The sequence below is a fragment of the Acipenser ruthenus genome, chromosome 6 (assembly GCF_902713425.1).
Source record: "Acipenser ruthenus chromosome 6, fAciRut3.2 maternal haplotype, whole genome shotgun sequence".
NCBI classification, from domain to species: Eukaryota; Metazoa; Chordata; class Actinopteri; order Acipenseriformes; family Acipenseridae; genus Acipenser; species Acipenser ruthenus.
The window spans coordinates 20,857,388-20,874,577 of NC_081194.1; the positions used below are offsets into that span (position 1 = coordinate 20,857,388).

Here is a 17,190-nt window from a genome sequence, read left to right on the forward strand (position 1 = left end):
TGTCATCCACTTGTATTGAAAAAAAAAATCTGTTTTTTACTGGCTGGCAAGAAGAGGGGATGTCTTAGCTCAAGTGACCATTATTTTGCTGGAAATAGGAGTTTTATTACATACACTTCATTGTTATAGCTGCAAATAGAAATAGGGGCAGCAGTGTGGAGTAGTGGTTAGGGCTCTGGACTCCTGACCGGAGGGTTGTGGGTTCAATCCCCAGTGGGGGACACTGCTGTTGTACCCTTGAGCAAGGTACTTTACCTAGATTGCTCCAGTAAAAACCCAACTGTATAAATGGGTAATTGTATGTAAAAATAATGTGATATCTGTATAATGTGAAATAATGTATAATGTGATATCTTGTAACAATTGTAAGTCGCCCTGGATAAGGGCGTCTGCTAAGAAATAAATAATAATAATAATAATAATAACTTGCTTAAATAATAAAAAAAAACACCTCTTTGAATCGAGCATCACATTATTTATTAGTTATTAATTATTATTAGATGGGTAGCCCCATCCACAGTAATTAAAAAAAACTCATGGAGATTGTGGCCGAGGGGTAATAGAATAATTGCCAGCTAGTTAAACCCCTCGGCCACGGTATAAAAAGCCTGCAGCTCTCCATGTTTGGGGTGGGTGTTCAAAGCAGGAACGAGAGTGAGCGAGGAGCGAGAGAAATTTATTTAAAACTATACTAGGACCAGTGAAGGCAATTGCCCAGCCTGTCCAAGGTTTTATTTTGTGTTCGTGATTTGTTTTATTTAAAATAATTATTTTGCTCTGTGAGCAGTGTTTTCTGTTTGAACTTTTTATTTTATTTTTGTATTATTTAAATAAACGGCGCCTCAGCGTCTTTTTGCACTGCAGTACTACCTGGTGTCAGTTTTCTTCCTGCATCTGGCCTGACGTCACCATTCATCCAACCCTGCCACAACGTGGAAAAGTAAATGGGATATAATACGAAATACACAGACAACCCAGCTCAATAAAGGATCACATCTGAACATGTATTGGCTCTTTCCACTAAAAATGTTTTTTGTTGGAAAAATGGTATCTCAATTCAGAAATAAGTTGGGTGTTAAACAGAAATAAGTTAAATAGAAAATATATTTTATTTTTTCATCTTTTGAAGAAGTGCTTTATATAAACCCTTTTATGTTTGATTGTTTATTTAAATACGGTGTTTCAGCTGTGCAAATGTTTGATATGACGTAATAAAACTTGTATCCGATAGTTTGTCTTTCATTTTAATATTGATGTTGTTTAAAATATAACCGTCATAATGACTGCCGGCAGCAGTTTTATGTACGAGTATAACCGCGTGGTTCTAGTGTTAATTAGAAGGATTAAAAGTATTGCAGGAGCTGAAAATTCCACCCACACAACAAAAGTGTGCGGTTAAACCTCTTAGTGTTTTGTTGTTGTTGTTTTTTATAAAACTTCTTCAGTTGTCTAATGTTGAAAATATTAAGGATAAAAGTGTTTATTTCAAGTTTTTGGAAGTAAGTCCGAAGTCTCCAGGAAGCCCTGGTACATTGGACAGATTTTCAATAAAAAAGGACCTTTTGTCACGTGATATGATTTATGTTTATACACTATCATGTAGCCCCCATGTACATCTGTAAAAATATCAAACACTTAGTTCCAAAAGATTATTTAAAAAAAATGTGTCAAAATTGTCCAATGTTACCTCATTTTACAGTACATGTAAATGACAACAACGTCTAATAGCTATGGAAAACATGTACTGGGCATTAGATTTTATTTTAACATGAAGTGCAGGTAAACCAAGGAATGTGAAATCCATGAAGAATTACAACAGGATGATTTTCTACCTTTTTATCAACATGATAGTAAATCAATATATTTTCTTTAACACAAGCTTATAAGGTTATGGTTTCTTACTGTCTTTCATTGATAGATTAGCATTTTTCTGATTTCTATCAGTAAGTAGTAATCCATTATTATACATGTTATATTAATTTGAACAGATTAAAGAACACTTTCACATCTCACTTGAGGTCTCAGATGTTCACATGCGCCTGATGAACATGGGCTCTCTCACTTATGTACTAGCTCCAGTTAAGCAAGCTATTTCATGAAATATTAGCACAGGCCACAATAATTATTATCTCTGATTATTTAAGCCTATAGTTAAAACATAAAATGCACTCCCTACGCACAAAATACCAAAAAGAAGCATGTGGCATGTAGTTAACTGGCATCTAATGCAACGTAATGTATTCGGCCATTTGAACCTGTAGAGTTAAAATATTGTAAAATATATTTGTAATATTTTACAATGTTATCAAAAAATGTGTAACATACTATGAAAAAATGAATGTTTTAAAATGCACAAATGTCAAAACAAATGTACAAATAATTTGGTTAAAATGTAATTTCTTCATGAATACTTACACAACACTCAAGTGTACAAATGTATCCTTCAATAAACCTTGTAAATAAAGATGTAGTAAAAAATATATATAAAAATACACTGAATTAAGTTTGAAATACATATCCAACAAAATAAACACTCTACAGAAAAAGGCAGGTATAATTTACATATATTAATATCCACATTAAAAAAGTGATTTTAAGTGAAATTTAAACAATGTCCCCCAAACAAATGTGCTTGGTAATGTGAACTGCTTTTTTTGTGAACTTTTCTCTGCAAATGTTAATAAACAAAGGAACTGCAGGTAGGCTTTTGGCAAGTCAACAGTCTTCAAATAAACAATCATCCCTACACAAATAAACTAGTGTTTTTCTAAGGAGTTTCTCAGACAGGTTCAACCTAATCTTTGATTGCCATAACACAAACAAAAGCCAGGTTCTACAGATATCCATTAGCACACTTCTTTACCAGGTTTGACGTGCTACAGTGAAAGTATTCCCACTTCAAATACTGCAGGTGTAGTGTGTCGCTGATACTGCCATACAAACAATTGCAAAACCAAAAGCTGTTTAAACTGGAGGCGAATGTCTATTCTTATCTATAAATCAGGTTTGAAGGCAACATTGGTTTCTCAGCTTGCATCAGTGTTTGAGAGGTCCCTTAAGTCTCTTCTTTCTCACAACTTCTGTGAAAGATCTGTGTTCCACTATAGGCTATAAGGGTTCAGGAGCCAGGACAGGAGCATCAGATCCACTTCCCACTGCTGCCTTCTTCTTCTTCTTCTTCTTCTTGACGCTACAAAAGAAATGTGATGCACTTCAAATCTTTTTCAGTGTTGATTTAAAACATGTAGATTTAATGAAGACAAAGGAAAGACAGTACTGTTTTTTATTATTATTATTTTTTAAAGTAATGTATACTTTACTAGAAACAGCTATATAACTTAAACCGCAAAAAAAAAACAAAAAAACAATGCCACTTGATTTACAGAAAACTGGCTTGTTTTGTGTTTACTTTTTTTACAGATAACAGACTTACAAAGATTTACAAAGCAAATAACATAAGAAATTTTTAAAAAATAAAATCAGTAACCAATCCTATAAAACTACACCCATTATCTTTTACTGGATTTGAAGGGATACATCTATGATATAAGCAATGTGCCAATTTAAAAACTTGAATGTGTCCTGGAATGTGACTTTAAATCACAATCAGTTTTTTTTAAATTTAGCAATTGACAACGACAAAACTGGCAAAATGAACATAGAAAAAAACATTATATGGGGCAATAAAGAGTAAGGTCTGATGTGGCTTACATCTGGATGAACTGTGGGGACTTGGCCATGGATTGTACTTTTCTGTTTTATATAAAGAGATGGGGGAAAACGACCAGCAATTGTTGCTGCCGGTGGCTAACCTGCAAGTCATGCTTTCTACAGGTGTGGCTCAATGTCACCACCAAGGAAGTGTTCAGCAGCATGCAAGTTTTATAGAAATACATATTCCTGCAGGACAGATAATCCTTATTGGGACAACTAAAAATATGTAGATATAAATTTTACTACGAATAGATAACAAAACACCTGCATTTTCTGAGATAAGAATTCTTATCTCTTTGACGAATAGCCCTTATAATATGTTATATACCTTCTGGATAGTCTGGGTAATAAAAGGTTATAAAAGTATATTTCACCTCAATAATAATTAACATATAGTGTCATAGTCTTAAACTACAAACTCTAAAAGTGGATCAGTTTGAATAGAAGTTTTCACTGTTACTTACAGGGTCACAGGTGAGTCTGTATCTGTGTCATTCTCCGAGATGATTTTGAATTTCCCTGACTTGCTGATGACTGCTGATATCTGCAGAACAACAAAGGCAGTATAATATTCAGTGAAAAGGAAGACAAAGGGGCTAGCACTTTCTCTGTGTTCAGGTATGTAAAAACCCACTGGTTTCCTGTATAAAGAGTTCACCCACCCTTTTAAAAAAGCTGTGAATATAGGCTATAAAGTGTCTGTTCTGGTGTGGTTATAATCAACTGTTTAAAAATAAAAATAAAAAACAAACCTTTTCCATTGTAAAAAACATACTGCAAACAGCAGTGAAATAAGTAATTCGGTAATAATTTATCAGCAACAGCCCAAAACTCCCTTGATTGAAGCCCATTTTTTAGCCTAAATTTGATTCTGATTACTTTAAGATTTGTATTGTACTGCTGTCCAAAGTCACATTTTTCCATAGTTGAGTGAAAGCCTATTAATTCCAGTAATCCTTTTTCTTTCCTGATAGCTTTTATAGCCAAGGCAGTGATGTTCTGAAAACATGAAGTAAAACATGAAGTAAAAAGCATATGTGAAAGAGTGTCTAGTGAAATGTTTAATTTCTATTGGATACAACCTGCATTGGAAATGTATTAAGAGAAAAACAGAATACAGCAGTGTACCAACAATAAAGACATGTATATGGCCAACATTGGTCTTTATCATTGATATTATTGGCAACACAGATGATGGTCTGATAAACATTAATACAATAACTCAGTGTTTAGTCTCTGTACGGCAGACACTTAAAAAATCCTATAACCCTGCAAACAACAAGTCAGTCTCAAATGTTTTCTAAGATTTGAGTCTTTTTATAAAATAACCGCCACAAAAGGGTTCATTTTTCTTGCAAGATACCTAGGATCAAACTTCACAAAGAGAATGAACTGAGTATGTAACCAATATCTCAAAATGTTAGGTCTTTATCATCCGGAAAATAAAAAAAATCATATTGCCATTATAGCTCACAGGTCAAAGTGAAGGGTGCCGTTAGATTCAGGAGATTTTAGCAATTGCAGTGACAGGGATGCTTAAAAATGAAAAAGAAGTCGGAATTTGTAAGTATAAACATTGAAAGGCACAAGGAAGGACATTCATTATTTTATCTCTTAAAGACTATCTTCCCAGTGAGGTCTTTTAATAAATGATTATGTTCTATGCTAGTAGTCTCTAACTAAAAGTAAACTTTTCCAAAGATACAATATTTTATGTTATTATTATTATTATTATTATTATTATTATTATTATTATTATTATTATTATTATTTTATTATTTTATTATTAAAGTTTATGGGCCACTAAACGGCGGTAAGTTACCTGAAATACTGCGTGGCAAGGGAAACCCATACTGCGCGCAAAAAGGAAGACGTGGCCGCTCTATTCACTAAGCTAATTATATGCACAAATAAAGTGCTCTAATGATTCATTTGCAAGTTGTCAAAACGCGCGGAATTCAGCAAGCAGAATTCAACACACGGAATTATGCATGAGGTTTCCACACACTGTATTATGAGATATAGGACCAGGTGCAGGGTATAAAGGACAGGCAGTCAGTTTGCTCGTGGCTGCTGAGGAGGAGGCAGATGAGGTGCTCTGCTTCCGAGCAGTCGAGAGGAAAAAGAGTGTGCAATTTAAACCGGTGTGGTTTGTGTAAGTTGTTTGTGTTACAGGTAAACGGCTTAGCTGTCCTGTGAGGTAGTCAAATCCAATTCTGGTGTCCTGGGTCAGTTTTTAAAGGGGCAATGAACCCGTGTGGCAGCGGTCCTATTCACAATATATATATATATAATGTAAGTACGGTTCTGAGTCTGTCACAATGACAGCGACCAAGGAGGACAGAGTGAGGAATCTAAAGTCTGCAGACCAGGAGCTAAATGTATTAGCAGAAGAAGTGCTGGGGAATTATGAAAGGCTTTTTGGTGCTGAATCAGCGAGAACAATAACTTCAATGAAACATTAAGGACAAAATAAATGTGCTCCGTAGGAGGGCGGGGGTCTTGTCCCAAATCACAGCGTCCTGCGAGACAGTCAAAGCAGAGAAAGCAATTGTTAATGGAACAGTTATGTTTAACTCTGCAAATCAAATAAATATGTGTTTGTTCAACTTGATCTCACTCTGATTTATTTTGTAATATTAATCAGCAAAGCACTTGCTCAGTCAATTAAAAGTTCACTATTTACATTTCAAAAGGTGTTTGGCGAAACGCCACTTTAACATTAGATGCCATTTGATTGCTTGTATTTATGACTGCACCTCAACTCGCACTCTGTGTACATTCATTTGTTGAACATTTATAGTTTCTTTTGTGTATTTTAAAGCTATTTTAAGCATAGCCTACTTAAATAGCTTATCACAAGTACAGTGTGGAGTAGTGGTTAGGACTCTGAACTCTTGACCGGAGGGTCGTGGGTTCAATCCCTGGTGGGGGGGACACTGCTGCTGTACCCTTGAGCAAGGTACTTTACCGAGATTGCTCCAGTAAAAACCCAACTGTATAAATGGGTAATTGCATGTCAAAAATAATGTGATATCTTGTAACAATTGTAAGTCGCCCTGGATAAGGGTGTCAGCTAATAAATAATAATAAAAATAATATGAATATATTAACATAGCCAAAAGTGTTGCATATACACCTGCCTTGTAATTTTCATATATCCCGGACCTCTGAGGCTGTACCAGTACATTGTAACATCAGAACTGGAGTCGCTATTGAAACAATCTTTAAAAATGAAACAAACTTTTGCTGAAAACAGTAGTTTAAAATGATCTGTGTTGGCTGCAAAAAAAATAAAAAGTAGGCTGACATGCAGACAAAATAGATTTTTTAAAAACAACCTTGAATGACATATTCTGCAACATTTTTTCGAGTTTTCTAAACCTTTAAAACGTACGTTGAAACATTAATCACAATGACCGTGTAATTCCCATCGTCTATTTTGCTGCCTTTAATAATCCCAAAATATTAAACACGGGAACGATGTTAACTACAAACCTGAAATGACAAAACCAAAGCTTTTGTGTTTTTCTTCATAAAAGTCACTTAGGGAGATTCTCGTCTGAGTGTGTCACTGTTAGGCATGGCTCCACAATTAGGGATTTCTTTCATTAAAAAAGGCTGCACAAAGTCTTCCACTAATTCAAACACGTTGGCATTATGTGTTTCTCCACTTTCTGTGCTCTTATTAAACAGTCCTGTGATTGTGACCTGCTTGTTCGGTAATTGTTTAGCCTGAACTTAAAGTTTGATTTTCTTGTTTTTGTGTACTGCGCTGTCAAGATGCTTGTCAATAGTACCTTTTCTTTGATGACCCAAAAACACATTACAAGTTGAGCAAAACACAATCCCACCTTCTGCATGCAACGTCCCCTTTTCGTAGCTCTGAACGCAATCTGTTGAAATTAATTTAGCTTGTTTTGATTTGTCAGCTGTCTGCATTTTTAATGTTAATCATACACTGCAAGCTAATAAATCAACACTATCTAAACAACCATTTTAAATGTCCTGCCTCTGACTCGCATGTTACACCATTGTACAGTATGAGGAATTTGTTTGACCCCGTTGCTGTAGTAACCAAATGCACGGCATTGATGCCGGACAGCTACTGTAGCGCTGCTTCTACTTGATAAAAGTATGAATGGCTTGTATTGTAACAGTGGAGGTGAAGAGTTATGGAAAATACTGTCAGGAAAATACAATGCATATTGTTCATGGTAGGCATATTTTTTTGTGAAATTTGTGATATCGTGAATTTTCCGGGGGCCTTAATTATATGGCTAGTAAGTATGATCTGTATCTAGTTATTACCTCCTCCTCACGCAGCCCAAGTAACACCTGCCTGGTCCGAAATACTCTCTCCCCTTCTTGCTCTCCTGTGCAGCTCTTCTGCTGCTTCTGTGACACCGCCTGGTTTTAATATGCGGTACTTTTAACACACGCTGAGGCACCTAGTAAAGTTAGCACCCTTAAGTGAATATGGTTTGCGTATCAGATATCTCGCTCGCAGTATTTTGTGGCGTGATCTGCATGCATTTCCACACATGAGCATTATTTATTATATTTAAATGACTCCAACGCTGTACTTTTTCCACTCACTTTTTCCATGCGCTAGGTTGCCTGCCACTGGTTAATGAATGCAGCAGGTGCACAAAGCACGCAGTAAGGGGCTTTCAGCGTGCAAAACACGTCACCGCTGTTTACTGCATGAGTCCCTATGTCTGAAACAAAACAAAAAAAAAAACAATTCAGCTCTCATGACATAACAAGCTCTGGCAAAGCATGTGCAACACCTTTGCAGAAACCTCTTACACATCGCTTGTTTTAAAATAAGTGTTAACTCACTTCCGAGCATTAAACAAAGCTTGGTCAAGGAAGTTTTATTTAAAAATTCTCTACAGGCAGGGCTTTAGTCCATGTATACTCCTACTGTAGAAAACACCAATCTTAAATCTAATGTGGACAACTCTTATATACTGTATATATATATATATATATATATATATATATATATATATATATATATATATGTATCCCAATTCACTAAGGAGCCTCAAGACCATTTAGTCTTATACTTGTTATACTGAAATGCTAAAATACCCCCATTCATCCATAATATCAGTTGCAAAGGAAACCACTAAAGGTTAGTAAGAAATCATTTCTCTACAGTTTCTACTCTCTCACCATTTTAAACTTTATTATTGCAAAAACCCAATTTACACAAAGTTTGCAATTTGATGCCAATAATTGTGATAATGCAATGGAATACATATACAGGTAACCATCTGAGCAGGACCATCTCCAGCTGATGGGGGCTTTTAAACACTTGTATTCCTGTAAAACAATACCAAGCTACATAGGGGTACCTGTCTTGTCAAGGTTACTACACAAATTTAGGAACATCACATGTACATCAAGACTGAACGTAAGGTTTAACATGCCATTAAAATACACAGCAGAAGGAATGTATTGAAAAGAATGTACCTATGATAAAATAAATATGGGGTTAGTTAGGCCACTTTGAAAATCACCAAAATCAAATAGTAACTGCATACAATCACACATTTGTACCACAGTATCGAGTCCCGGTATAAAATTAAAAATATCACTTCTATTTGGCTTTGTCTACTACACTGCATTAAAAGAGGTTTTGCTTTATTTCTTGCTTTATTGTGCAGATAACCCATAGCTTGTAATTGTACTTGTACTCGGAAACCAGTACTTCTACAGATACTTGTACTCAAGTGACATCACTGGAAAAGGGCAGGATAACACCAGAAGTATCATAAAACCAATTTTTTACTCATACAGTGACCTTACAGTGCTTTAATGTTTACTTAATTGTTTATAAAAGCCCACAGGACTTGTAGAAAACACATTGAAAATCATTGCCAAAAAAAAAAAAAAAGTCTTCTTGAAAGCTACTGTTTTTCAACAAAACAAACAACAGCAAGTGTATGCAAAGTAAATTAAAAGCCGAGTTATTAGGTATTATTTTACAGGCACGTACAGTAGCTTATTCAGGATTGTCTGTGTGTATCACATTACTACAAGTACAACATTAAATTGTACACCTGATCTCAATAAAATAAAAGGAAAATGAAAACAAACAAAAAAAACAACACGAAAAACACTCCTTGAAAAGGGTTATAGATTTCTAATACTAAAGATTATTTTGATTTAAACTACAACAAGGAAAGGAAGACAATTTAAAGCCACTGCGAAACAAAAACTAAATATATCTTGCTTTTGTTGGCCTCGTACAGGGCAATATACTATTACTTTCCTTTTCTACAGAATGCAAAAATAAAAAACGGAAGACTAAATGGATTTTGTCTGTATCCAGTAAATCAGAGACACATCTCTTTAAATTGGCACGAAACTCGAAGAATGTATTTGATTTGATAAGATAAAAAACGCTGTCTTGTTACAGGACAGAAGATACTATTTCTTTCCTTTTCAACAAAATGCATTGAAAGCAATAGCAGCAAGATAGCTATAACAATATAACATACAATAACGATATACCAACAAATAACACCTTTAAAATATATAATTTTTTTATTTGTATTTGAAAAATGTAAACAAAATTAGTTTCATGGACTTGTACAAATGGACATAAGGACAGGGGAAAAATATTAGGCTAAAATCCCCAAATAAACCTAATATGAACTAAAAAATGTTTTTTTTTTTTTTTTTTTTTTTTAAATAATGTGTGTTTTTAGAAAGTATATCACTGAGAAATCCCTTTTTCAAAGGGGATGTATGTAAGAATTAGATGACTGCAGCTCTGCTCTGAAACAATAATGGTGCATAATGTTTTGCTGGAATGATGGTCCCACCTCCTCCCCCCTGAATTGGCTGTTTATATCTAGACTTGAGATTGACAAGTCTGATTCAGTGCATTTTTTTTTTTTTTTTTTTTTTTTTTAACATTTTTTTCCCCAAACATCAATAGCAAAATTACTAGTATTATTCTTACTTGGAAAAATTGCCATAACGGTTACACAAATGTGTTTGTATTTGTTTTTCAGAACAGTTATTGTAAAAAATAACTAAATAACCAACAAAAACTCAACAAGGAACATGTTGTAGCCCTATAATTTGCCCAAAACACATTTATCGTCTACTGTGTCAACACAGTGACTGCTAACGCTTAATAATACCCTTCTGTTCACCCCCCACCCAGTTTTAGTAACTTACAGCATCTGGGGACTGAATTGTACATGGATGAAAATCCCAGTCTTACAACTACAAAAGGGTCAGCAGTCAGGACACTAGTGCATTAATATGAAGAATTTCTTTGATTCTTTTGGTTTACCTTAGTTGGGGTTGGGGATCTCTCTTCGACCTCGTGTTGCTGGTCAGGCTGACCAGGATTTGGTTCTAGTGTGTGACAGAGCTCGTCTTCAAACCCTCCTAAAAAAAACAATGCAAATATGTTTTTTACAAATGACACAAAACCATGTCTGCAGAGGTCGCATTTGCTAATAAGAAACTTAAAATGACTTACTTTCATCAGCCACATAATTAGCCGGGAAATAGCCTTGCTGTCCATTTGCCAGGCGACCAAACCACCAGTTATCATTATCTTTGTACAACACTTGGATAATTTCACCGCGATGTATGGTTAGCTCATCTGATCGATTCGCTGTGTAGTCATAGAGGGCCACAACCTAGGGGAGAGATAAGAGCACCACAGCTTTATCAGAAGAGTGCCACAGATAGAAACCCCTAACACTCACTTCCTCCTGCAGTAAAGCAGCTGAAACCAAAGCTGCTCTTCTGGTAATAGCTGAGGCTGTCTAGGGTTGTGCGAATGGGATTGGGTGGTGGGAACACAGCAGGATCAGTGAGATAAAGGATTGCGGGATTGCAGAAATGGTTAAAAACCTTCCACTATGCTAAGATTAGCATTCAGACAGCTGCCAGGCATTCTAGAAGTGATTAAACTTGTGAAAGCAAGATTAAAAAGATCTCCGCACACACATTCTTAGAATTGTTGTTTTGTTTTCAATATACTAGTGGAGTTAACCCTTTACTGGCACACAATGCTGACATTTTCTGGAGCACAGTGAACGTTTTGTTTCTATTTTCCAGCACAATGTTTACAATTTGTACAAAATCTGAATGCTAAAACTATCGTGAAAGCAGACACATTGCAAAACTTTGTTTCAGGATTAAGCTGTGCATCCTTTCACACGTTGCCCTGCCAATGTGCCACTTTCCCAGTGAGACAGCTGTTTCACCACCATCCTATTAAAACCCTAGTCTTTCCTCTGAGACTGCCAATTGATGGAGATTTTCCAAGTTGAATATTATTACTTAATGTAATCCTTTTTCTGGATAACACAGGCTAAAATAAATTCTGAATGTATGCACACTGTTATTAAAAAGTCTTTCTTGTTTTTTTTGTTTCAGTTATTTGTTGTCGACAGTTGTCTAAATGCCTCCTGTAATCAAAGCTGGGAAATCTGAGTCGTTGTGTTTCACATCCAAACAAGAGGAGCTAGATTGTAAAGAGCATGTGACAACAACAAAAACAAAAGTTTGAAAATATTTAAAACTTTGTCTTATGGCTACTTACAGGAAAATAAGTAATACTAAATAAAACTGTGAAACAGTTTATGGTTTTAAGAAAAGAAACAAATATTTTAAAACCTGATTGAAGTTAGCATGTGAATACTGTAGTTTACTTTCCAGTTACTTCCCAGCTCATCTGACAATCCTCTTACACCTGTCCTCATTTTGGTATCAAATCCTAGTACATGTCTGGCCTTTTGCCACATATTCAGATAGAAAAGTACAATAAAAACAAAATAGATTGGAACTGCTAAATTCTCTTAAATCAATTCTAGTTGAAAAAGTAACAATAACTCTGTTTCAAATAGAAAAGCTTTAAATATGTCATCGTATGAGCTTGTACTTACTGTTTGTTGGACTGGTGTAAAGGTGTCAGCCTCTACTCTAAGGAACGAAGCTGAGGGATTAGCAATGCCCTTAAGAAAAAAGGAACCTTTCAAAATGACGCATGAGAATATGTGTTTGTACGTATACCACATAAACACAGATAATATCATCAGATGACATTTTAAGCAGCTGATGTTAGGGGTGTAATGATATACAAAACCTCTGCTTTAAAAAAAAGAAAGCCATCACATGGTGCAAAATAGAGAATTAAACATGAATAGGACAGAGAATTCAAAACAGAAAGATAGGAGACCCAAAAATGGAAATGGTACCAAATACACTAAAGATAAGACAGAAGACATAATATTTAATTGATCAAGTAAAACTTTAACCACATCCCAAAAATCAGTATTGAGTAAAAAATACATAGATAAAGATAAACTGGCCACGGAATTAAAAGAGTGGGAGAGATGCATGCAGTTAGCAGAATATTTTTTCAATGAAAATATCTCAGATTCAGAGGGTAATTATGAGCATGGGATTAAGGTTAATAGTATAAGCACTTGAACTCCTCTGGACAGAAGAGATAAATGGTTAGATATGTATATTGAAGTAGTTAAACAATAAATTATAGTAGGACTAAAGAAAACATGTATACTTACATTTAACCAATATTGAAGAACAAGCTATGACTGATCTGTTAAGTTATGATGATATAAGTATAAGACCAGCAGATAAAGGTTTGGAAATAGTTATAATAAACACAGATGACTAAATGAAATTTGTAGAATGTGAATTAAAGATTACGGATACATATGAAGAAGTTAAAAGCAATAAGATCAATAAATCGGTAAAAGAGGTTAAGGAAATTGCGGAGAGACTATATAATAAAGGCATTATATCAAAATAATTTATTTTGTATGGCTGTAAAATCCTTGTACCCTAGTGTCCCTCATAAATAAACTTTAGAAGCTTGTCAAAAAGCACTAAATAGACTAGATAAATCAATACCAACAGCAGAGGTGCTGAACATGATCAACGTAGTTTCAGAAAACAGTTATTTTACATTTGTTGATAAGAATTACAAACAAAACGATGGTACAGCAATAGGATCTAAATTAGGAATGCATTTTGCCAGTACATACACGGGGAAATGGGAAGAACAATTACTTAGAAAATCGGAAATCGAACCTTTTGAATACATTTGGTTTTCAGATGATATTTTGGGGGTTTGGACACATGGAGAAGAATCTCTTTTCCAGTTTTATAAAATGGCAAATGAAATACACAGTAATATTCAGGTGGACCTTCGATGGACAAGAAAATAAATATAATTTTTAGATAAAACTTGAAGAAGGTTCAGTTGAGAATGACCTCTTCTGTAAACCTACTGACATGCACCAGTATTTACACATGTCCTCTGCACATCCAATACACACTAAAAGGGCAATCCCAAAGGGTCTAGGAATAAGAATACGAAGAATATGCTCAAAAGAAAGTGACTATGTAAAACAAAGAAATGTATTAAAAACAAATCTTAAAAAAAGAGGATACAAAGAAATAATTATAGAGACATAGTTAAGAAAGGTGGATAAACTAAAAAGAGATGATCTACTAGATTATAAAATAGAGATACAACAGTCAAAAGAGTCCCATTAGTGACTTACTCTAAACTTTTGCCTAATATTTCTAAGATAGTTTGGAAACACTTGCAGATTCTACATAATAATTCAGAAAAATTGAAAAAAGTATTTAAGGCCCCAGTTGTAGCATTCAAAAGATAAGCTGATTTAGGTGATATTTTAGTTCATAGTAAACATAAAAGAATAATTGACAGAATACATGTGTAAAAAAATACATGTGTAAATACATGGACAAAAGTAAAAATATAATTAAACATAAGAACAACACATATCCACTAAAAACTAATACATACTGTAAAAATAGCAATGTTGTTTATGAAATAGCCTGTGAAAAATGTGATGAAATAAAATATGTTGGAGAGACTGGAACAACTTTAAATAAAATAATTCAGAACCACCTTTCATTAATTAGAAAAATAAATGAACCAATAGTACAGCACTTCACCAGTCAAGGACATGACATAAATTATGTAAAGTTTGTAGTGACTTATAGAAGAATATGGGCTGAATGGCCTCCTCTCGTTTGTAAACTTTCTTATGTTCTTAAAAGAAAGTAAATGGATAAATAGACTGAAAACGATTATGCCAGTGGGACTAATTAACGCCAATAAATATATAACATTTAAATAAATAAACAAACAAAATTCATTCAAAATTTGTGAACGCTGATGCGCTGGGGAGGCCAAATCAAGGCTGATCCTCACAGCCAGCATTGCATGATAATATAAATATAAGTTTATATAAAATAATGTTAATTCAAATTAATACAGATTTAAAGATATAAGTAAAAATGATGTCACAATATACATAACACCATTACATCATGTAAGAATAAATCATGAATTTGAATGTAAACAATAACAAGTAGTTGTCATCCCGTCAAAAACATATAAATACCTGCAATGTTTTGATTCAAACACTTTCTCCCTTGAGAAAGATATGTACAACATATCAAAACATTGGCCATCTGGCTCTTTGAGCTCTTTTGAGACAAGCTCACGACTGACCACCTATTCCTGTTGCTCACTCCTAAGGAAAGACACAGCATTAAATAATAATTAATTAATTATGCAATAACCGGTTACACCTGGAATAATTTTATACACAAACAAACTCTATTATTTAACATTCATTCCATTAACAATAAACATTCATATATTTTACATTACACGTTTATTTATACGTATTTGTTTAACCTGCATGAATACCGTCTTTGTTTAGAACACTATTCTATTGTTTACTTATTATTATCATTGTTATTATTATTCTCTAGTCGCTAACCATTACAAGTAAAGACTGAACATTAGCAATACCCCTTCTCTTGGAAGATTACCGAACATATGGCTATACAAAACCCTCATCATAACAAAACCTTCATTAAGGAAAGCGCCCTAATCTAAATACAACAACATGCACGATACATAATAAACTACTGCTCTATCATCAGTAGAATAACATTAACAATAATAAATCACCAGGGCTGGATTAAAATAAGTGGGGGCCCTATGCTAAGCCATATTATGGGGGCCCCCTACATACTCACTCTTCCACAACAACCAGGGTACTCAAGTTAAACTATTAAAACCTTTATTGCTGTGCGCTCACTTGTGAATGAAAACAATGAAAGCTCACGGTTGTTAATGATAATTCTTAACAAGTTTTCTGTCCTCACTGGTACATGCCCAAAGAAAGACTCTAACTTGGGTGTTTTGTCTAGAATCACATTGTGTGCTTCATCCCGCAGCCGTTGGCACTTCCTCTTTTCAGCACCGCTGACATACTTTTGATGATTTTTGGACATGTCTCTTACCTATATATTTGCTATGACAAGTGTTGTAAACACAGCAGACATATCTTGATCAAAGATATTGCTTCTGGTTTCTAATGGTGTCACACTTCTGACCAGTATGTTTTTAATTTAGTGCTGAAAACATTTTTTACCACTTTAATTTCAAATCTGCCGGCAGAACAATCACATGACACTGAGCTCTCGCTCTATGCCCCACCCACGCCTAGACAATCTGAAGCTCTGATTTGCGAAATGGCTTGTCTGCTGTTACCATGGCAACCACAACACATGACGTATCAGGTAATGCACATTAGAACAGGAGAACGGTAGCAATAAAAACAAAGAAGATAAAAAAAAAAGATTTAAAATACATAAATGCATGTATTTTTTGTTCTGCTGAGGGCCCTACGCTATAGCGTAATTAGCGTATAGGTTAATCTGGCCCTGTAAATCACAACTTGAAGTTGCAAGCAACTTTACTGCTTCCAAGGAGTTATTGTGAAATTTAAGCATGTTGATTGGTTGCCATCCATTCAGTTGTAGACATCACTTTCCATAGGCCTTTTTTTATTTTTTTTTTTTATTTATTTTTTTTAATAGCGCCCATATGGGTTCCTATGTATTCCATAGTAACCATGGCCATCTGCACTCTGTAAGGAGTTATGAGCCAGTTTTACATTTTTCCTTAAGGAGAGGTCAAACGTCAAGGTCAATAACAAGGTATTTTTTGCATAGTGCATACATTAATTCCCATAGGCCTCCACTATGTGAAGTTTCAAGAGTTTTTGTTCAACGGTGTTCATTTTATGCACAATATATGCAACCAGAGCAATGCTGAAATTTGATTGGCCCACGGCAGCCATGTTTTTTTACTGTAGCAACATCATTTGGGAAAATGTTAAAGAAAACCATACTTGGATCATGTATGCCAAGTTTTGCTTTGATCAGATTAGCGGTTTTGGAGAAGACATTTGTGTGTTAATTAGGTTATCCAACATGGCCACCATACCACTGAACCAATCAGCTTCACCGAGCACCGTGCATCTTGGACAATCCCTAACTATGTGCCCCAAGTTTCAGAACTCTGCAATAAATTGTTTCCGACAAGATGTTTGTAAATTGTCCAAAATTTGT

General features: G+C 34.6%; 1 protein-coding gene and 1 pseudogene across 1 annotated transcript in view; both read right to left on the reverse strand.

Moving 5' to 3' along the window:
- Positions 1 to 1,729: 1,729 nt before the first annotated feature.
- Positions 1,730 to 17,190, reverse strand: part of LOC117411252 (jouberin-like) — a 67,219-nt gene continuing 51,758 nt past the window's right edge. Inside the window, exons 4-8 of the mRNA XM_059025934.1 lie at positions 12,645 to 12,713; positions 11,228 to 11,390; positions 11,036 to 11,133; positions 4,179 to 4,258; positions 1,730 to 3,190 (exon numbers count right to left, since the gene is read on the reverse strand). Of these exons, the coding sequence (XP_058881917.1) occupies positions 3,109 to 3,190; positions 4,179 to 4,258; positions 11,036 to 11,133; positions 11,228 to 11,390; positions 12,645 to 12,713 (492 nt within the window). The 3' untranslated portion in view covers positions 1,730 to 3,108. The remainder of the gene's footprint in view (positions 3,191 to 4,178; positions 4,259 to 11,035; positions 11,134 to 11,227; positions 11,391 to 12,644; positions 12,714 to 17,190) is intronic.
- LOC117962846 (jouberin-like) overlaps positions 15,261 to 17,190 on the reverse strand; it is a 58,211-nt pseudogene continuing 56,281 nt past the window's right edge.